The sequence below is a fragment of the Atta cephalotes genome, assembly GCF_000143395.1.
Source record: "Atta cephalotes unplaced genomic scaffold scaffold00029, whole genome shotgun sequence".
In the NCBI taxonomy this organism is placed as follows: Eukaryota; Metazoa; Arthropoda; class Insecta; order Hymenoptera; family Formicidae; genus Atta; species Atta cephalotes.
Genome location: NW_012130093.1, coordinates 3,662,069 through 3,684,795, shown reverse-complemented (window position 1 = coordinate 3,684,795; position 22,727 = coordinate 3,662,069). Strand labels below are relative to the sequence as shown.

Sequence of the window (22,727 nt, the reverse complement as noted above, 5' to 3'; positions counted from 1 at the left end):
TGAAATTTATGGCGTCGGGTGGATCGCGCGTGAAAACTCGAGAAATTTGGAGCGGCCGATTTAATAGCTGCCACGTAAGTTAGCAAGTTACGAACCACGTGCCGCCTGAACGTCCTATTTTCGAGAGAAAGAAACTAATTGTCGATTAGCGCTCGATTCCTTGCCACAGTCGAGTCACTTCATATTATTTCATTTATGTATTGATCATTAGAGACTTTCGTTGATTGCGACATCACAATAAAATCCGTGCTAGAGGTTCGTTCCGATTTGCGCCGATGTCTAATCTATTTTGATAATTATTTTATCAGTGTGCGAGCTCTTTATATACCAGTGATAAACTTTATTCCACGTTTAGTTGATAGGAAATATTATATTTTCCTTTTTTTTTTTCTGATCTTTGATCTTTGGAGAGTAGAGATTTATCGAGATCTAATGCGATTACCTAATTATTAATATCGACTCTATTGTTTTGCCAAGACCAAGCCAATATTAACTTATGAAAGTCAATTGTAAATCAGCGTCTCAAAATCCTTGATATTTATTTTCTTGTCAATTTCTATATTATTCTTGCAGCCTATTTTGCCCATCCTCCGACAATTTTTCTGTTTACATATAATGACCCACCCCTGTTGCCGTCGCGAATTGCAATTGTATAATTATCGTAAAGTAAACGGAAATTAACGGAAGGACGGCACACTCTTGTGCTTGGCATCCAACTTGTTTTGAGAAAAGCTCTGATATTTTGCGAAAATTCTGTCTGGTTATTGAGTCATCCCGAAGGGAATTCATTTGTTTAAGAAATAAAATATAGCACGTGATGAAGTTGTACCGTCATTCATGAGTACGGTCACAGTACATAAAAATAAAGGTGTAAATAAAAACTTTTAAAAAAATGAAATAGATTAAATTAAATTTCAAATTAACATTACGTTATACTGCCTGATAATGAAGATCAATTTTAGCCGCCATAACTTCAAAGTTTTTAATTATTTGTTCTCGTGACAATTGAAACTTTTGATTAGTGAGCGAGAATCTATCATATCAAAATTTCAACAAATTTGATCGAGACTTCATTTCTATAAGAAGTGACTGAGATTCTTTTCTTAAGAACAAATTCTGTTTTAAAAAAAAATTCTTGTTTTCAGAACAGAAAATTTGTTTTAAAAGAGAATTTGTTCTTTTAATATTATTCATTTCACTAAAACCATATTTTTCAAAACTAATTTTTTAAATAATTTTAACGAATAATGACCGATGGTTAAAGCTTTTTCAAGAGACTCAGAATCATGATCTTGACAACATATATCATGGTCACTGAAGAAAGCTGTCCTCATTTTTATCTGGAAATAAATAGTTAAAAGAATAGATAGATTATACACTTTTCGAACGCTCTCGGTTGATCGGCACTAGCTCAGCAATAGTTTATCACTGTTGAAGTTGTAACAAAGATTTTGTAACAATGCACGTCATTACTAGCCGATCGCCGCTGTTATGGCCTTTGTCCATCCACAAATGGGCGATGCGCTATCCCTTCACATAACATAGATAGGAGATTAATGAACTCGAGTATCAATCGATATCTTCCCGCTCAAAGTCGCCGCTGAAACATTTGGCATTGTTCCTCATTCCATCATCGAGGAAATATCCTATTAGAAATAATGCGTCGCGAAACGCGTCTGGCATGTATCCGTGCTCCTGCGAACCAATCAGTGATGCTACGCGTAACACAGCTGACTCCCGCACCTAACACATCCCGCACCTCATATATCCCGCGTCTACTAGCAAGGTACGCCGTCCAAAAGACGCTGTGTTAGTCTGCGTGCCGAAATTCGGTGTAACATATACTCGCACACATTGTAACCGCGAGCTCCGCCAGCATAATAGATACACATATACACGCACGCACGCATGCACGCGCGCATATATATCGCGCTTATATCCTTTTTTCCAAATAAAAATAACTTTATTGTAATTAATCTAATTAAATCCGAGTTTTTCGAATTGCATCTCCTCTCTAGCCTGAACCTCTTTTTGCTTCCCGAACCGAAATTATTGATGAGTTAAGTCCATGCAAAAAAGTTAGGTTATTGCAATTTTTATTAAGATTGCAAGAAAAAGATATTACAATTCAGAAAAAGCTCTATTGTAAATAATTATCTAAATTTTATTTTATAAAATAAAATAATTCTGCTTTAAAAAAGATTATTGTAAAAGATTATTGAAAAGATTATTGTAATAAAAGATAAATATACCATGTTTACTTTCAGTTTCTTGTATGCTTCTACTTTCTCTTGTCGATTCCCTATTCATGTCTATGCTTCTTGCATTTTGAGTTGAAATTTTACTAAAATTATCGGTTGCATCCTCCTGCGGTTTGTATGGCGTTACAACTTGACGAGGCAAATGTGGATATTTTCCAAGAAAGCTAATGTCACCAAAATATGCTCCATCTAAACCTACGTGACCAGTATGCTTGAGATCGCCTTGTGGAGAAGATATCATGTCTGTTCGAATTTTTCTACGTTGCGAGGAGAAAACATTTTTACCATCTCCCCGTGTAAATTCGCCAAGTTTATTACTAGGTAGATTGGATCCAAGATATGCGATTGTGTGAGCTGGATTGAAGAATCCTGTTTTGCCATTATTTAAGACGCCCTTCCACAAAGTATTGCTGCTACCTTTGTCCAAAACTGTGATTATATCACTCTGTCTGTAAACGAGCTGACCTGGTTCGGTGCTATCTTGGACTGCTTGCACTTGCTCAGGTTTCAGATCGGGTAATACATTAATCAATTCAGAGAATTTGGGCCTCTTTGAGGGTTCATGTTGCCAACATTGTTGCATCAAAGTAAAATAGTCTTTTGGACAGCATTCAGGTTGTTCTAATCTCTGAAAATTAGGTTCGTCTATTGCTTCAAGAATTTGATGGCCGGTCAACGCTGCCCAAGGCTGAAATCCGTAACTAAACATCTCATATAATGTTACTCCATATGCCCAAACATCGCTCGCTGACGTAAACTTCAAATATGATATGCATTCAGGTGCGCACCACGCAATAGGTAGTTTCAAATTAACATTGAAATTCGTTTGATAATAATCTTTACCCACCCCTAAAGCACGTGACAATCCGAAATCCGATATTTTTACCTTATTCTTGGAAAACACAAGGATGTTTCTGGCAGCAAGATCACGGTGTATCAATCTTTTCGCTTCCAGATATTGCATTCCGTCAGCAATTTGCACAGCGAAATCACATAGCGATAAGACAGGAAAACTTGCGCGCAAACTGGGTTCCTTAAGGCATTCTAGTAATGAGCGCAGTGGAGCCAATTCTGTAACGAGCATCAGTGAGTTCGTATCGAGCACGACGCCATATAATCTCACAATATGCTCATGATCAATTGCATGCATTATCGCGGCCTCCTTCAAAAATTCTATGGGATTGTTCTGCATCCTCTCACGTGACAGACATTTAATGGCAACTTGAATCCTTTCACCATCATTAGTCCATACTCCTTGCTGTACGACTCCAAATTCACCAGTCCCAAGTTCTTTATTTACAATAATTGCATCAGCCGGAATCATATGTTTATTTGGAACACGTATTACTGATGGTTTGTTATGTCTTTCTTCTGGTAACATGCCCACAACACCAAAAGGCTGCTCTTCGCGTTTTGGTAGCAGCATTTTCTTAAATTTGGATAAATAATTTTGAGGAAAATGTTTCTGAAAGTATTTCTTTAGACGACGCATCTCTGGCTTGCTCATTCCTATCGCACTCAAATCTTCTTCTGTCACATATTTCAATTGCGCTGTTGTTTGCACCTTCAAGTCCCCTAATTAAAAATGTTTTTGTTATTAAATATATCTTATAAATATTCAAAAAAGTAATTATAAATACATAAATATTTGAATTGGTGTACAATACTATAAATAAAATTATATATAAATTACTTAATATTTTATTTTTTAAAGGAAACCAAGGTTTCTTTTAATTCCTTAAGTCTCTATTATGTCATAAGACTAAAAAGACTCCGAACATATACAATGTCAATGTCTATAGTCATGAAATTAATCGTCTTCTTTTAAAAATACTATTAAACATTGTTTGAAAATATAATTTTTTATTAATAATAAAGGACTCTTGATATCAATAAAATATAAATATAATAAAATATAAGTCTAATATACAAATTTTATGTTAAAAAACCGAGACATTACAAAATAGAAATCATTATATAATTACAATTTTTTATGTATTTAGAATATTTAAAATTAAAAATTTTGATTTTCTAAACTAAAATTTGCAAATTCAAAATAATGGCTTTAACATAAAACTTTCAGCATTTTATAAAACAAATGGGTTGAATTCTTTTAATAGCCGCATATGCAGGAATTTGAGGAATAAGTGAATTAAATTAAAATTAAAATTTCTAAAATTTACTTTTAAAAATCCAATACAACGGATTTTTATAAGCGTTTTTAAACATTAGAAAATTTTTATATACAATAAATAAATAAATCTTCTATAGTATTTAAATTATACATTCCTTTAAAATTCTAAATATAATATATTTTATAAAATGTTTAGTTGTATTTTTAAAATATTATTTGACGTAATTAAAGACATCAAAAAGACGTAATTATAAAACATCAAATTCGAAATGCGCAGCGATTTCAAAAATTATAATACATAATAATATATAATTTATAATACATAAAAATGTACGACAAAATGTAATGATATACACTGATATTAAGAATTTTGTAAAATTTTCTATCACATTGTATTTATCATCTTAAAATTTATTTATTACGTTAAAATCAAATTTATATTTAACAATTTCGAATACGTTATTAAATAAAAATGCACAAAATAAAATCAATATGCTACAATTTTTGCATCATATTGCTGTTTTGAATTATGAAGTTCTAATATCAAATTTGTATTCAATCTTGAACGCCCACATAAATTTTCATTTAAATCAATACACAGAAATATCTCGGATATTTTGGGACCGCTTTTATATTTTGAAGTTTGACATTCAAAAGATTAATTTTAATTTAAGATTTACGCTATAAATAAATTTTTAAATTGTTATATATAAATTTCGTATGTTATTATATTTTGATTAACTTCCTTTGACGATAAAACTAAATAATACAAGATCTAGCAGAAAAATATGACGCTTTTAAAACTAATTTGACCAATGATGATGGGAATATTAAAATCAACCGGAATAATTATGATGAAAAAACGCAAAGTTGGAATTCAACAATGTATCATTTTCTTCGTATTTAATTCTTGTATGAATAATTATTTTAAAGCTTCTATTATCAATAGGAAAATATTAGTAATCGAAATTATTTCTTGTTTACGTATAAAAATAAATTTTCTAACCTCCTTCAAAAATTATGTATTTATTACATCATATCGCGCAGAATAAAATGTGATGGCCTAAAAGATGATTGTGACAATAACGATTATTGAGATATAAATCAAATCTATAAGGAATGAATAAAAAAACATTAATAATTACAAAATGCAAACTATATTTATTTTTATTATTAAAATATATTTGAACAAAGAAAATTAACATGTCTTTTTAATATTTAACATACCTTTTCATTTTTTATATATAGGCAAGCAAAAATATACAAATACTTATTTCTTATCACAAATAAAACTTTCTTTCTCTTCGGAATATAATATGGGAAAAAGTTTCCGCCCATTGCAGAAGATGTCGTTAGTAACATTGCTCGTGTATTTGATAGAACGCATGTTTTTGAAAGATGTGTGTCCAAACTTTTGAGCCCAATAGATGGCATTTGTTCGAAGCGTAACAAAGAATAATTTTTTTGTGTTGAAGATGTCGGAATTTATTTCAAAAAAGCAACATTTGCGGGAGGTTTTACTCCATTATTTTATTTTAAAGAAAAGTGATGTGGAAACGCACTTTTGTCGTTTGCTCGTAGATATTTACGGTGAGCATGCTCCATCGAAAACTAATTGTAAAGAATGGTTTCGGCGATTTAACAGTGATGATTTTGACGTGCGTGACAAAGAACGCGAAGGTGCACCGAAAGATGCAGAATTGCAAGCATTACTCGAGAAGATTCGTGTTTATCGCTCGATAGGTTGGCAAAAAAGTTAAATGTTGATAGATCCACTGTTGGAAAACGTCTACACGCAATGAGAATGGTGCAAAAAGAAGGAAATTGGGTGCCATACAAATTGAAAGAGAGAGACATGGAAAGATGTTTGGTCATCTGCGAGATGCTTCGTCAACGACAACAAAGGAAGGATTTTTTTCTACATCGTATCATAACTGGCGATGAAAAATGGATCTACTACGATAACCCTAAACGCTTGAAGGCATGGGTGATGCCAGGTGAACCAGATCCATCAATGCCAAAACGAAATATTCATGCTTCAAAGATTATGTTGTGCATTTGGTGGGATCAAAGAGGTATTATATATTATGAGCTGTTCAAACCGTCCGAAACCATCACTGGCGATCGTTATCGGCTACAACTGATACGTTTAAACCAAGCTTTGAAAGAAAAACGACCGGAATGGCACAACAAGCTGTGATTATGTTACATGATAACGCTAGGCCACACGTTGCAAAACCGGTCAAGAAATACTTGGAAGGAATAAAATGGGAAATTCTGCCCCACCCGCCGTATTCACCGGACATTGTTCCTTCAGATTTCCATTTGTTCTGATCCATGCAGTCGGCCCTTTCTGGAGAACGATTTAATTCTTATGAAGATATCAAAAAATGGCTTGATGAATGGATCGCTTCAAAAGAACCAAATTTTTTCATTCGAGGAATCCGTTTATTACTGGAAAGATGGGAGAAAGTTGTCGCTTCCGAAGGAGCATACTTTGAATAAACTCACTTATATAGATTTATTTTAATAAACACATCGTTTTCATTTAAAAAAGGCGGAAACTTTTTTCCATACCCAATAATTTCGCATAATCTGTAAAATAATTAAATATTTACTAATAAATCTTATAATACATAACAAAATTATTTATTTTGTATAAGATAAGGAAAAATAACAAGAAAATACGTTTAAGATTTATTCTCTTATAACTTCAAAATTGTTATAAATTATTGATATGAAATTAATATTCATTTTATAATAAAAACAGATTATGCATGAATATTATTGTAATGGTGCTAATTATCCAAAATATGATATTTGAATTGTAAAACTAATTAAAGTAACAGGTTCTATCGAAATAAATAAAAGAAAATTAATATCTATAACAGTCAAAATGAACGCATGTAATAAATTTATTCAAGTAATACAATAAATGTTTCGATTCTGTATTAAAGATTCTTTTCAATATTAACAAAACTTTAAGTACAAAAAATTACAGAAATGATTTTTATTAATTAACAATTAAATAAACAATTACATGAATTCGATATTAAAAATAACACAGAATTTCTTGATTCTTTATATTTTAATTTATTTACAAGGATTTGATGCTTCCTTCTTTGTTGTCAATGTTTATATACAGCTTAACTTTTAGTCTTTAGTCTTTCACATGAACTCGTATGATCGAACGATTGCGTTGACTAAGAAACTCGTCTAAATGACTATCATTTAAATAAAAAAACATTTGTAATTTATCATCTATTATTCATTGATTTTAATTTTTTTAATTTCTCTTAGTTCATTTGGAAATTAGATAAAAATACATTTGAACATAAACCTAGTTATATAATGATAATTTCCCTGATGAAAATGTAAAACTTGTCAAAGCGTCAAAGAAGTGTGAACAAAGAATTTTAATGCTTCTTAAACAATAGTTTTAATATTCATACACGCTCTCCCCAAACGCTCCGTAAAGTGTGTCCGAAATACATCTGTCATATTTCCCATATGTTTAAAATTTTTTTCTTTCATTAATGTTTTCTAAATACTCTGCAAAGAATGCATGGAGCGTACTGATGCATTTCATTCATTCCCAGATAGCAAAATGTTAGCAGGATATTGACAGACTGATAGCAGATTTGATCAGATGTTAGCAGACTGATTATGTCGCATTCTGCTCCTATTCTGCCGACAGAAATCTATTAACATTCTATGCAAACAGATTAGCAACGGAAATCAAACAGAACCTGCTGACAGAATCTGATAGCAGATTGCGAACAGAAACCGAACATCTACTAATATAACTTGACAGATTGGCAATAGAAATCGAGTTTCTGTCATTTTCATTTAAATCGCCCTGGTTTCTTATGAGAAATTTTGCGTACATATATAATTGTACATGTATAATTATATATAAATGATTATATATAATTATACATAATTATATATTTATATATATTGGTGTGAAACTAGAAACAATCAATACAGTTTTATTGCTAAAATATTATTGATTAACTTCACATTTCAAAATACACATGAGAAAGTTATAAAATGATCAAAAAAATATTCGGAGATTCAGAAAACACACTCTAAAAAAGTTTGGACATCTCTAAGAAATTTGCTTATTCGTTATTTATATACGCCAAAAATTCTTATAGGATTCCTGAACGTTTTTTCTTACGAGAAGCAATCCATCTCGTGGCGAAACCGTATATGAAAAATGACAGATCTTGTTCGGTTTCTGCTCCTAATCTGCCGTCAGATTATGCAGCAGACTCCATTTAGTTTCTGTCATCAATTTGCTGATATAGCATGTCATCAGATTTTTGACAGCAGTTTGCTGACATTGTCTGATACAAACTTCGTGTATAATTTGTTACCTTTCTGCAAAGAAATTTGAACAGACTCTGTTCAAAATCTGTCTCTTCAGATTTGGCTATTTAGTGCTTCGTCTACACTTCCTAAACGTACACGAAGCATTTAAGTACACTTCGTGTACACTTGTAGGATATAGAAATAAAAAAATTTATTTTAAGACAGAACGTCATTGAGTTATACACCAAATATAAACGAAGCATTGTTAAGTAGTATGCGGCACCGCCACCAGAGGGACTTAGTGAGAACTAACTTCTCGAATTTACAAAAACCGTACAGACTAGGATAGAAGACGTAGCATTGAAAGATTTTTCAATTTGAACTTTCAATTTAAAAGTTGTTAAAATGAAATAATTGTTTTGAAGTGAGCTCTTAGCTCCAAAATAAAAGCATATTATTTTTTCTTAAATATTTATTGAATAAATGAAATATATTTTAAAATATTATCATTTGATCAATATTTATTGATCGATTATTATCATTTGCTTACCAAGGATCTTAGGATCACATTTCATTCGTTCGTCTAAGAACTCAATGATGCTCCGTTACGTTCTCTGCCTAATCATGTTCCGTTTATATTTAATGAACATTCTGCTCGTGCTTGCCGAAGAACTTATCTGTGCTTTATTTATGATTCTTGAACATTTAATTGACGCTTCCTTTACGTTCCATGTTCCAATTTTCGAGTTTCGTTTCTCTTCGTTTACGTTTCCGTTACTCCCTCCTTATACTTCCTTTACATTCCAATTAATGCTTTATTAATACTAGCTTTATGTTTTATTTTCTTTTGTCAGGGTTTACACGATATTGCTCCATGTTCCACATATCCGTTCCTTCAAATATGCATTCTATAATGTATGATCATAATTTTTCATATTTAAAGTTTTATTAATATTGAAAAGGATCCGCAATACAAGAGCGAAACGTATATTATTGTATTTGAATAAATTTATTACACGTGTTCATCTTGTATTTCGCTCTTATGTAGGTATTAATTTTCTTTGATTTATTTGAATTATGCTTATACGTAATTAAATTATTAATGAATGCACAATCGTCAGTATTTCAACGTGTCTCTTCGTGATAACGGGCAAGCCATCGCGCGCGAAGCATCACGGTTTCCTCGATACTTATCGTCATAATTATCCCATATATTGAATGATAATAAGGTAATTGTGAATTAAAAAATTGTATACACTATTAGTCGTACTATAATCTTGATAAAACGTTAATTTAGAATCATAGTAATCTTGAAGTAATGAATATCATATTTAAAATGGCATCATCTGGAAAAAAATTGATTTTGAATAAATTCTGCAAACTTTGATAACCTAATCTTTTTATAACGTTTTGGAGATTTGATAATATAAAATTTTTATACTTAGGAAAACTTGTGTCAATTTAAAATCAAATTATCGTTGAACATGGACTAATATAAAATATAAAGTCTTTTTAATTTTAATATATAAAACTAAGCATCATCGCAATTACCGATTGATGGCTTTAAATACACATACGCGTACAAAGCACACGTTGTATTTTAATAACTATAAAACAACGAGAAAATTATAGCTAGAGGGAGAAAGAGGGACAAAAGAGAGAGGAAAAGAGCGAGGGAGAAAAAGAGAGGAAGAGAGGAGATGAATGAGAGAGGAGGGGAACAATAGAGAGGGAAAGAGAAAGGGGGAGGGGCAGAAGGGAGATATGAAAGGAGGGAGTGGAGGGAGATAGGGGGGGGGGAGAGAGATTATATGATTTTTAAATTAATATCATGTAAGCAAATTTTTTGACTTCATCCTCAGGAAGTGTTAACAAGAGATCATTAGACTACTTTGATCAATAATAATTTTTGGTTATCGAATTTTCACCATCCATTAAATTATAATATTTAATTTCAACAAGCACCATATTTTTTGTTATGAACTTAATAGGATTTTCGTTTCTGATTGATGAATTTGTTATCTTTATTTTAATAATCGATGTATATTATTAAATTTTTATTTATTTATGTATACTTTAAGTTGTTAATTTGATATTATCTCTTATTACAATTATTAATTTAATTGTTGTCTCACTCTTACTTATTATATAGAATATTATTTATTCCGAGTTAAAAATTTCATATTATTACGTATAACTCATGAAGTTCAAGTAAAGATTGAAAACGTTATTTCTTGTGTGTCGGTAAAGTAAATTAATTAATAAAATCAATTACGAAAGTTTGACTTACATCGTCGGAAATGTGCATTCCAAGAGCGTATCGAATTTCTAAGATATATATATATATATATATATATATATTGAGACGTAACGTTTCTGTCCGTCACTACTTCGCGGATAAGTCAAGTAAACCGTGTGTTCTCTCGGCTTGTGAAGGCGAGCGAACGTGCGTGCGGACTGACTTTCATGTGCTATTTTAATTTATTTCTTTTTTTTTATCATCTTTTACGAAAAAATCTTTAATTAACGATAATCAACGCGAGGATCGGTGGCTATGTTGTAGATTGTCGAACTGTCTCATCCGGTTGCTAGAAGAGAAAAGAACGTCAAAAAAAATCATTACTGAAGAGGAATACTCCTAATGGCAGGGATACACAGATCATATCTCTCATTTATTCTTTCTGTTTGCGTCTATTATTTGCATCCTTTTGAGAGGCGATCTTGTTGTGACAGGAAGAAATAAGGAGGCGAGAACCTCTTGCATGGAAAAAGAGATTTATGTTGGAGGAAGCAGCCTCTCAATGGAACATCGAGAAGCTGTCCAGCAAATCACGACCTAAAACCCTATCCATCCAATAAAACCGCGTATGGCAAAATTTATTCCACGAAAAGAGGGAGAATTAGAGAAAATCCGCGACAATTCAGAGTACGGCTACCGATTTTCTGGATATAGAGGTAAGATAACTGGCTTGCTCAGTAGCACTTGTAGCAAAAAAAAAAACGAAGTCGCAATATATTATTGTGCCTTATCTTGCCTCTATATACTCGTGGTGTACAGAAGTGAGCACGTTACCGAAGCGATTAACTATTCAACCTGTCAAACAAGATCTTCAGATTCAGATATGAACCGTTGCCGTGTCTGGACGTGTCTGTCATTTATTTTCACTGTATTCTCTTATATAAACGTTTCTTGTTGTTTTTTATTACTTGTGTTTTTTATTACTTCTTTATTTTGACAGTCCGGGAGCGTCCCATTTGATCACGTTGCAATTAAACCACGTTGCAATTGAATCACGTGTTGCAAATGGCCACAGTGCAATTGACCATGCGTTGCAAATGACCACGTTGCAATTGATTACGTGATGCAAATGGGTATTTAATAACTTAATCCTATCATAATTTAACCATGGTACATTTGCATCGCAACGTGGTTATTTGTAACTCGTAGTCAAATGCAACGTGATCCTTTGCAACACGTGATTAATTGCAACGTGGCCATTTGCAACGTGATCAATCGCAACGTGGTCAATCGCAACGTGGTCAAATGAGCGTCACTCTGCGTGTACACGTCCGCGAGAGCAACCTCGCGAATCGGCTGCACGAGCGTAACATTTTGAGGACTCGTCCATGCGAATGGATTGAACGAACAGACCGACAACCGAACCGAATGAATTACCGTGACGTATATATTGCGATCTGAAAAGAAGGCTCCAGAAGAGGATCCGACCATGTCGACAACGTGGACAAGAAATTGCCTTGACAGCCACGATCTTACAGGCAGTATTGCAGGAAGTGCAATAACTTCGTAAGAAGCAGCGACAGAGGCAGGAGAAGATCATATCGTTGCGACAATGAAACGAGATCATGCAACAGAGACAAAAAGAATTTGCGGCGACGCTGTGGCACGCAAAGATTGTGTAACTTCAGGAGAAACCAAGGACTCTCCACGAATTAGCTAAGTTTCTTAACATTTGCAAACGTAACGATTTGTTTTCCCGCGTTGGCGATAATTCTGTCGCGAATATTGCCGAACGCGTCAGTCCCGTCGTGAGTACCGCTAATCTCATTAATAATTCTGTCATAAACGCTAATTCAGCCGCGAGTATTACCAGTCGCGTCGATTCAGCCATGCCGCCTCGTATGAATAATATCGGAAGCGCCACCAATGATTTTGATTCTGTTACTTCATAGTCAGACGAGCACAAAACTTATGCCCGACACTTACACTGGAAGTGCGCCCTTTCACGAGTTCTTCACGCAATTTAATCTTATCGCTAGTGCGAACCTTTGGGAAGAGGAGACGAAGACCGTTGTTTTATTAACGTATTCACTGGGAAAAGCACACACGATATTAGAGAGCATGCAAAATTTAGAAAATCTACAATTCGAAGAGTTAAAGAAATTCTAGTCGAAACTAGAAATGCGTTTCAGGAAACCACAGTCGTTACAAAATTACTTTGCAATTCATAAATAGAAAACAAAAATTCGGAGAAAATATCGCCTCTTTAGGTTCGAACATCGAAAAATTATCATAGCATATCTAGAATGTTCCGATTCAGTTCGCGATAAAGTCACGTGCGTGCAATTTGTGTCCGCTTTATCCGACGAGTTCGTAAAAAGCGCACTTCAAATGGAGAGAGTAATATTAAGAATAGCAATTGAAAGAGAGAAAACGAATTAAACTAATTCAAGAAAATAATCTTCAACATAAGAAGGAAAATAATTTTAATTTTGAAAAAAAGAAAATTATAATAAAAAAAGGAAAGAATGAAGTTGAAAATGTTAATAAAAAAAAGAAGGAAACAAACTGAATGAACAAATAAATTTGCAAAGAATAAAAATAATGAAAGAACTGTAAATAACAAAGTTATATAAACAAAATTATATAGTAAATAAAAAGTTGGGAATGTAGCAAGAAGGGCACTTCCATTTTGAATGTTGAAAATGAGAAATAGTCGAGCTTTGCGGTGTAAAAAAGAATACCCCGAATAAAAAATACCCCGGAAAATATTTATTCAATAAACGATTTATGTTTTCCTAATTTCCGTTAAAAATAAATAATATTTTAATAATTGTTATACTGACCAATATAATTAATGTTCTTTAATTAATGTTCTTTCAGGATGAATAAAATTAAGAATTATTTAAAAGATTTTTGTTATGAAGGTGAAGTTAATGATAAACCTTATGTTGTTAAGATCAATATGGGCTCCGATATTTCTATTATAAACAGTAATTTTGTCGAATCGGATAAATAAAAAATCAGAATAGATAATTATAAAAATAATATGTCAAATATGTGAAATATCTCTACGGGAGAACAAATTTTAATTAAATACAAAACTATAATAAAAGTTCGATTTGCGAAACATCTCGTAAAAATATCAATGTTAATTGATATACTGAAATAAATAATAATTGCAATTGTAAAATATGTGTCGATTTTCTTAAACTGTTTAATTGCAGAATATCTTTGATTCTATTTTTCTTAATTCGATTCTTAATTCGACAGAAAACAGTACTGATTTTAATTGTTCTGCATTGAAAATATTACAATTCCATCGTGCTTAACTCTATTTGTGAAGGAAATTCTAGATATTTTAATGAATCCAAAAAAGAAAACTTCAATTTTCTGAATGAATTACGATGTTTTCTAATGAGATTATTGCAGGAAATTATAAAGTTAAGAAGCATGTGATTAAAATAAAGGACTCTTCCTCCATAAAACAGGTTCCTTGACGTATTCTATTACAGATGAGAGAAGAAATAAAATAATTAAAGAAATGAAAGACCAAAGTGTTATTGAGGAATCTACCAGTCCTTGGATATCGGTGATCTTAGTAAAAAAGATGGATGGATAAAATTTTGTGTGGACTACTACAAAGTAAATGCAGTAACAATAAAAGATTCCTACTCGTTATCTAGAATAGACGATATCAAGATCCTCGATCAATTATCAGGTAACATTTGATTTATTACTTGAGACTTAAAGAGTTTTGGCAAATAAAGATTCGTCCAAGATAGAGAGAAAACGGCTTTTTCAGTAATGGTTTATGGCAATTTAAGATTATACCATTCAGTCTGTGCTCCTGCGACGTTTGAGCGGATAATGGAACAGATTTTGAAAAAATATCTTTGCTAGTCTATCTCAATGATATGATTATTTTTGGAAAAAGTTTTGAAGAGATGTTATTAAAAAGGTTTAATAAATATCAATTATTATTATGTAAGCAACGTTATTATTTTAAAAAATTTATTGTTGCTTTATTATAATAAAACGATTTTGATATTTAATAAATTTTTAACTTTTATTTAAAAACTTTTAATTAAAAACAATTTTTAGTATTTTTTAAGAATAAATTGCAGATTTTAATAATTTAAAACTTTTAAAGCAATTTTAAAGTATTTTGTAGAATTTTTTTGATTTTTAAAGCAATAAAAAGAATTTACAGAATTTCATAATAATTTTTAACTTTTGTAAATTATTTTAAGATATTTTAACAATTTTTAGTTTCTAAAAATATTTGAATGTTATTTTAATTTTTAGATTTTTGCAATGATAAGATTTTTTTTAAACAATTTTTTAAAAAATTTGTTCGGGCACGCCCGAGTGATAAACGCGATTAAAGTAAGAAAGAACGCACTCCGAGCGCTTCCGTCTCTTCTACGCATCTCCATGACGCATGCCTCTTCAGGATCCCCTTGTTTTCTCTCTTTAAAGAAAAAGAAGCGCGCGCTCGAGCGAATCTGTTATTTTAGTGAGTGAGCTGAACACGACATTCGAAGGAATGGTTTGGCATATTATTTAAGAATATAGTAGAAAGAAGCTACAACAACCAAGATTGCGAGAACCGCATCTATTCCCTCGAAAGATAACTTATTCTCCCTTGCTAACTTGCTCAGATAAGAAAAGGTCGAGGCGTCCCTGGGCGATTAGCGACGCGACGCTAACCTGCATATGCGTCTGTCAAAACAATCGACCCTTTGATCTGCTTTGTAATCGCCTGATGTCAATCTCAAGCAGGAGGATTGCTCTCATACGGGCGTCCGATGATCTGGCTCGGACCGGCTATCGCACGACTCGCTCTGGATAATTGCGGAATCACTCGTCTCAATATCATTCCCTCTTTCTTTATCGTTTGGGCCTAACGAACGATCTCAGGCAGTATCTTACAACCACCAAACGTGGCGTCCGATGACAGCAACGCTTCATCCATCTACTCAGAATATATCTGTCCGGGGATGTCTCGAGATGTATCAGCTATATGCCATTGGAAAATACTCGAGGATCATAAACATCCTGCGGAACAAAGACGATGGGGCTTTACAACCCCCACTTCCTCCCTCCCATATTGTTACCATATTCTTTGGTTGTAATTTAAAGTGTGATATATCTGTTAGAACCGTGTAATATTCCGAATATATCATTATAATGCTCGATGAATGTCTGTATAAATGGTTTAAATACATAGTGTTACATAAAAAATTATCACTTTCGATTTACCTTTCGAGACGCACTCCTTTCAACAAGATCTTATGTTTAACTGAACAAGATTGTACTGAATATTTTTTGGGATTTTTAAAACAAATTGCAGAATTTTGAAACATTTTTTTACATTCTGATGAATTATTTAAGCAATTATGAATTATTTAAATTTTTTTCCATTTTTGCATTTTTTCCACGCGAGTTCTGAAATGTATATATTATATATCTTAATTAATTTTGCTCGCTATTATATACATATAGCATGTCCTTTCCTATCATTATGCTTATATAAAGTAATCAGATTCTGTAGTACTTAATGTAACTTCTTCGCTATTTATGGTAATTATATGATAAATTCAATAGAACATTGATAAATTGCATGAATTATTGGTCTGTCTCTATTGCTTCAGTTACTTATTGCTCAATTTATTCACTCTACATTGTCGGTAAAGTAAAATGTAAAACGTCGTAATGTAATATTTCGTAAATAAATATAATTTGCTTTTTATAATTACCAAGGAATGATTATTAATTCCCGTAAAAAAAGATTTTATTGCAGATCCGTATTTATATTTTACGATTGTATTTAGTTTATATTTTCGTCATAATGTTTTGTTTATAATCAAAGATGTGACGGTTTTACTTGCCGAAATTTGTTCGTCGGAGTTCGAGAAAAAGTCATCAAATCATTTTACAAGAAAATATTTTTATTGATATCACACTCATTGATTGACAAATGATTGTTACACAAGATCTAGATATCTGCAGCCGTTTTCGAGGGTGCGCGTGAGATATGTGTGGATCGCAGTGCGCGTAAGTGTGCGTAGCGGCTACTGCAACGAATGTGTACACAGTGAGTATGTTGTACAACTTTGTACTACACAATATATACATGAAGAGTTAAGTGGATCGTGTACAAGCAGATCGTATACAGATAGTGACTATTACAAAATAGTGACTATTACAAGCAGATCGCGGATATTTAAGCGGATAAACAAGTCACGGATTACCCGGATACTAACGGACCGGACCGGAAGCACCCGATGTCGACGGCAGAATCGGGAACATCCGATATGGAGGTGGTGACAGGAAAAACGGGTATCAGTCGAGAGCGTCTGATTAGTGGATTGTACATTGGGAACATCCATCTGGAACGCCCGTACATGGTAAGATCAAGAGCATCCGATCAGGAGTCAGAGTCGACCGGGAGCGCTCAGTCGTGGAGCTCGTATACTGGGAACGCTCAGCTGTGAATGAGAACGCCCGTTCGCAGCACGACGTTAACAGGAGCGCCCGAGCTACAAATAGCTGTAGGTGCGATTTTGACACGCTCGAGGATCTGGACTGCCTCCTGAGCTTTGCTCTGGAATTTATACATCAGCCGGTAGGCGTTCGATAAGGCAATAGAAGGAGACCCCTTCCACTGGCGTAATTGTGCGTACGCATACACAAGTCGGATTGTGGCGCAAAGGTATCACGATAAAAGGGATTGACATGATGTGCTCAGTTTGGGCAAACCACGCTCGTTGTGCGAGTTGAAGTACCGTTCATTGATTTAGCCAACTGCGAAGAAATAAATGATATTGCGAAATAAGATGTTGCTACAACTGATCTCTATGCATCTTCATTAGATCTCACTATGTGTCTTTTTCTCTCTTCGTTTCGAAGCGTAAAGTAATATCAACTGTCAAGCAAGCATCAAACGTGATTTATTAGAGTTTATTAGAGTACATATGGTATTACGAAATCAAAATGGGTTCCTATTGAAATTATTCAATTATTCCATAAATGTCTATTGTGTTTTCTAGAAAAAATGGAATAATTCCATAGATGCCTGAGAATTCCACTGAGCTATACATTGGTATAAGTATTGTTGGTACAAATTGTACTTATTTATTTATTTATATTATGTATGTTGATTATTTATTTATTCATTTATCCGAGAAAAGGTTTTATATAATTGTACATATGTGTATATTGTGCGTGCGTGCGTGCGTGCGTGCGTGCGTGCGTGCGTGCGTGCGTGCGTGCGTGCGTGCGTGCGTGTGTGTGTGTGTGTGTGTGTGTGTGTGTGTGTACTACATGGGCTGAAAAGTCCCGGGATTTTTAATGAAAACAAGCGTTTTTTGGGCAAAGTTATATTTATTCCTCAACATAGTTGCCTTCGAGGGCGATACACTTGGTATAGCGATTTTCCAACATTTCGATGCCCTTTCTGTAATACGAAACGTCTAAGCCAAGTCGATATTCGCCTCGGTTTCCGCGATGACTTGCTCATTCGATGTGAATCTCTTTCCCTGGAATCACCGCTTGAGGTTTGGGAACAGATAATAGTCGCTGGGGGCCAAGTCTGGAGACTACGGTGGGTGAACAACCAATTCTAATCATAATTGGTCCAATTTGGCCATCGCTTTCAAGGACGTGTGTGACGGTGCATTATCGTGATGGTACAGAACGAAGGCGAAAGTAGCGCCATTTAAATGATTGTAGCTTGTAAACGAATGAACGAAATGTCATGAAACTTCATACATAAATTAGTGACAGATGAACCTCTCGAAATGAATCATGTTCTAATGGCGCCACCTATTGAAAAATCCCGGGACATTTCAACTCATGTAGTATACATTGACATTACGATTTAATTTAATTGTATATAAAATATGTCCATATATATATATATATACAATTACAGAAAATTATAGAAAATTATACCAATCTTACAATATTTTATAATTTATATATAGAAAAAATTCTGAATTTTTAGAATTTCTATATAATTTTATTTTAACTGTTTAAAAAATATCTTAAATTTTTTTATACTAACAATATTTCAGTATTCATATATATACATGAAAAATTTACAAAAAAGATATAGATATTTTGAGTATATATTTCTGAAATCTGTATTTCAATTCCTGTTATAACTCTTACTCACTCCGACGAATGCGTTAAAGTGAATAGGAGCTAGGATAGGAGCATGTAAATAAACGTTGGGAATACTAAGTAATTCATGATAAAGTGACCTAAATGATGTATGTGCGACGAAGACTACAACTAAGTTGGCTAAATTACGATCACCGAACGATCACCAAACAAGCGAGACGGATAGAGAATTAGAGAGAGACACTTGTCTCTCTCTAATGAGCACACCATGTAATCTTTCCACCATGGCCTGGGCGAGCGAGTACATAATCGGCCCAAAAATACTGACGGAGGGATATATCGTTACAAAGAAAAGAAATTCTTTGTAAGATAGAACCATTATGATTAATCTATATGTACTGATGTAAGTATACAAATCGATTATAACATTTTTTATTATTCCAAATCATGGATTCTGATTTATCTGTCAAACATCATGAAAATAAGTAGAGCTAAATAGATAAGTAAATAAGTAGATAAGTCCATTGTCTGGAAAATAAAAAGTTCTTTGTGAATTCTTACATGTCAATAAACATATCAATATATAACATACAATATATTCATAAACTTATAATCTTTTAAAAGTAATTGATACTTTATGTTCCATTTTCTTTAATTCTTTTTACAAAAGAGGGACATATATACTTATATAGGTCATGTTGGATATTTAATGTTCAGAAATGTTTCCTCTTTCGAATCTGATCATCAGTTTTCAATTGTGGATTCAATAAAAAATTAGAAAAAAAGATTTCAAATCTTTGATATGCCAAATAGGATTACCTTACAAACACTCATCTCAGCAAACCACAACATGTAACTTAGATATAGAAGTAATATTATATGAGTATCAGGAATGTTACATGTAATATTATTTGTAATGATAAATATTGCATAACATACGGCTTTATGTCAACAAGTTTAAATATGATTTTATGTTAATAATATATTATTGCAGTGTAATATAAACATCTTTTTTTTAGATTTCTATGTATATATATACAAAATGGATACAATAATGATAAAAATTGACACTAATTCCTATCTTAAAATTGTCGTGTTATCTGTCCTGAAGTCTCTTTTCGTTGAGGTTGTTAAAGTATTTCCGGTGAAATATTAAAGAATTTTCAGGGTCGCTGATTTCGAATTCAGATCGAAATTTGGCTAGTGAATAATAAAAAAGAATGAAAAGCATGTATGTAATATTCAATTTTGAATTAATCTTGAGTAATTTGCAGTTGTGTTCGGAGAAATGTTATTAGAGCTATTTATGTCGTTCCATCCATGTTGTGTATTATAGGTAAAACAAGGAAAAGACACAAAAAACGTTAATAGCACCTCTTCATCGCCCTGACGGCTGAAAGGATAAATTTAACATATCTGTAGTATGTATTTTATACATATTAATCGTATAATATTTGTTAAATTGCTGAAAAATCACAGTCGTATTTATGTTATGTATTTTGAGGTACATGTGTATTAGATTATATTTTTAAGTAATTGTTATAATTATGTATAGTGTATAATTATGTATAGTGCAATGAAAAAATACATCTTTGTACTTCTAAAATACTCTCAAAATTATGTGACACTTATATATAGTCCTCCATAACAATTAAATATATTATTCTTTTTATATACTCCCTAAGTTATGTTACATTACGTTTTGGTTTGCTGAGATCAATCGCATTTTCTATTTACAATAGGATTTTAATGTTCAATGATTATACAATTTAATGAACATTCGTTTAACAATGTCAATTGTAACTCCCATACACTCCTCCTATCATTCTCAGCCGACCAGCCGAAAATTAAGCACAATACGAATATTAACCACATTAAGAGTACCCGTGTCTCGTCGAATATCATTGAACGAGATATTGCATGAAAACTGGTTTCTCGCGTTATCGTGTCGTGGAAAATCGGTTGCCGGGAAAAGCCGGAAAGTAACGCGACATCATGATATAAAAGACGCAATCGCCAGTAAAAAGATATACTCCGATTTCGATTCCGATCAATCCGATATTCTAAAATCCAAATTCAAATCCTAGCGAAAGCAAGTAACGCGAAAAGGAAGTAGGACGTATTTTGTCTCTGCTGAGTGTGTCTCAGCAGTCGGCGAATCAACCTAACTCGATTTCTGCATCTCGCGTATCCACGCGTATTCGCGATAAATTTATCACGTCCATGCTTAGAATTGTATCCGCGAATCTGCCATAAGACCGTGCTTCGCGAATCAGAGCCGTCTGATTACAGGTTCGATCGTGCTTCACAAATCAACGTTCATCGTTGTCACATCCATTCCCGACTATCGGCCATTAGTCCGTGTACGGTTCATGCGTATCCTATGTCTCCATTGGTATCGATACTACACGCACGCAGACACACTCACACCATGTCTATCGCGATTGCATACATCCGACACACACAAACACGCGTTTACACAGACACTACACGGTGCAGCGACAATACATAAATCATTGTAAATTTTCTGTTCTTTTAAAATACATCTTACTTTTTATTACATTGTAAAACTTGGTTTTATTATATTCTTGTTAACACTCTTCTCTTTCTATCACAAATCAAAATCTTATTCTTGAAACCTTCTGTGGAGCTAATCCGCGAATAAGATTTAATGCCATTACATAAAGTGCGAAAACGAGGAGGAGGCAAACTAGATTTTACTAGAAACTCCCTCGTTTCCGCGCATTCTGTTTTGCCTGTTTTGATTTCCTTATATTGGGGCACAATTGCCGCGGGAAAGCGGAACGGAGAATTAGAAAATTAATTTTTTAAGATCTATGGAAACAAAGTGTTAAGTTTCTTGTGAATTAAAATGTTAAAAAGGAATAATATATATTATATCAACAAATTTCTTTATATATATATTATGATAATATATTAATATTATATATTATGATAATATATAATATGTATAATATTATAGATTTGATCGATTTAGTTCTACTTAGATTAAATTCATTAATCAATCAACTTAATTTTTTTATTCACGACAGACTTACAAAAATTTTCGAAAGATAGCAAATAACATTTTAGCAAATCATTTCAAATATAATATGGTAATATATTTGATAGATTACACGACAAATACATGCCGGTGTGAAGTGTACCCCATTTTGAAAAACCCGACACAGTTCTGTTTGCATCTATAATAATTCTAGTTCCTGCTAGATTTTAACAATAGGGTAACTATCCCAATTACTGTGCCTATTAGTGTGCTTTTGTATTTCGATAAGTCATAAAGAAAACTAGCACATATAAATAAGAAAAAATATGTTTTTTATTAAGTTAAATTATTAATGCATACGATACCGAAAATAATATTTTATTTTTGAGATATTTTAAATGTATTGTATTAAGATATTTTAAATATTTTTTAAAAGATACGAGGAATTTATGTGAATCCAGTAATAGATACCGCAATATTTTAAGCTTGTCCCTATTAATGTACCCTCTATTGAAGCTGAGAGTTGTGTTATAAGTGCTTTGGAATAAATAAAATTGAAATAATGATTTATGTAATATATATATATATATATATATATATATTAACAAAACAATTAGTACTTAAAATTTATTACCTTGTTTT

The 22,727-nt window shown here is 32.6% G+C and overlaps 1 protein-coding gene across 1 annotated transcript in view; it reads right to left on the bottom strand.

Annotated features, from left to right (window-relative positions):
* Positions 1 to 22,727, bottom strand: part of LOC105620829 (tyrosine-protein kinase PR2) — a gene marked incomplete at its 3' end in the record, with an annotated part of 223,345 nt that overhangs the window by 197,299 nt on the left and 3,319 nt on the right. The window contains exon 2 of the mRNA XM_012202305.1: positions 2,253 to 3,836. Within this exon, the coding sequence (XP_012057695.1) occupies positions 2,253 to 3,836 (1,584 nt within the window). The remainder of the gene's footprint in view (positions 1 to 2,252; positions 3,837 to 22,727) is intronic.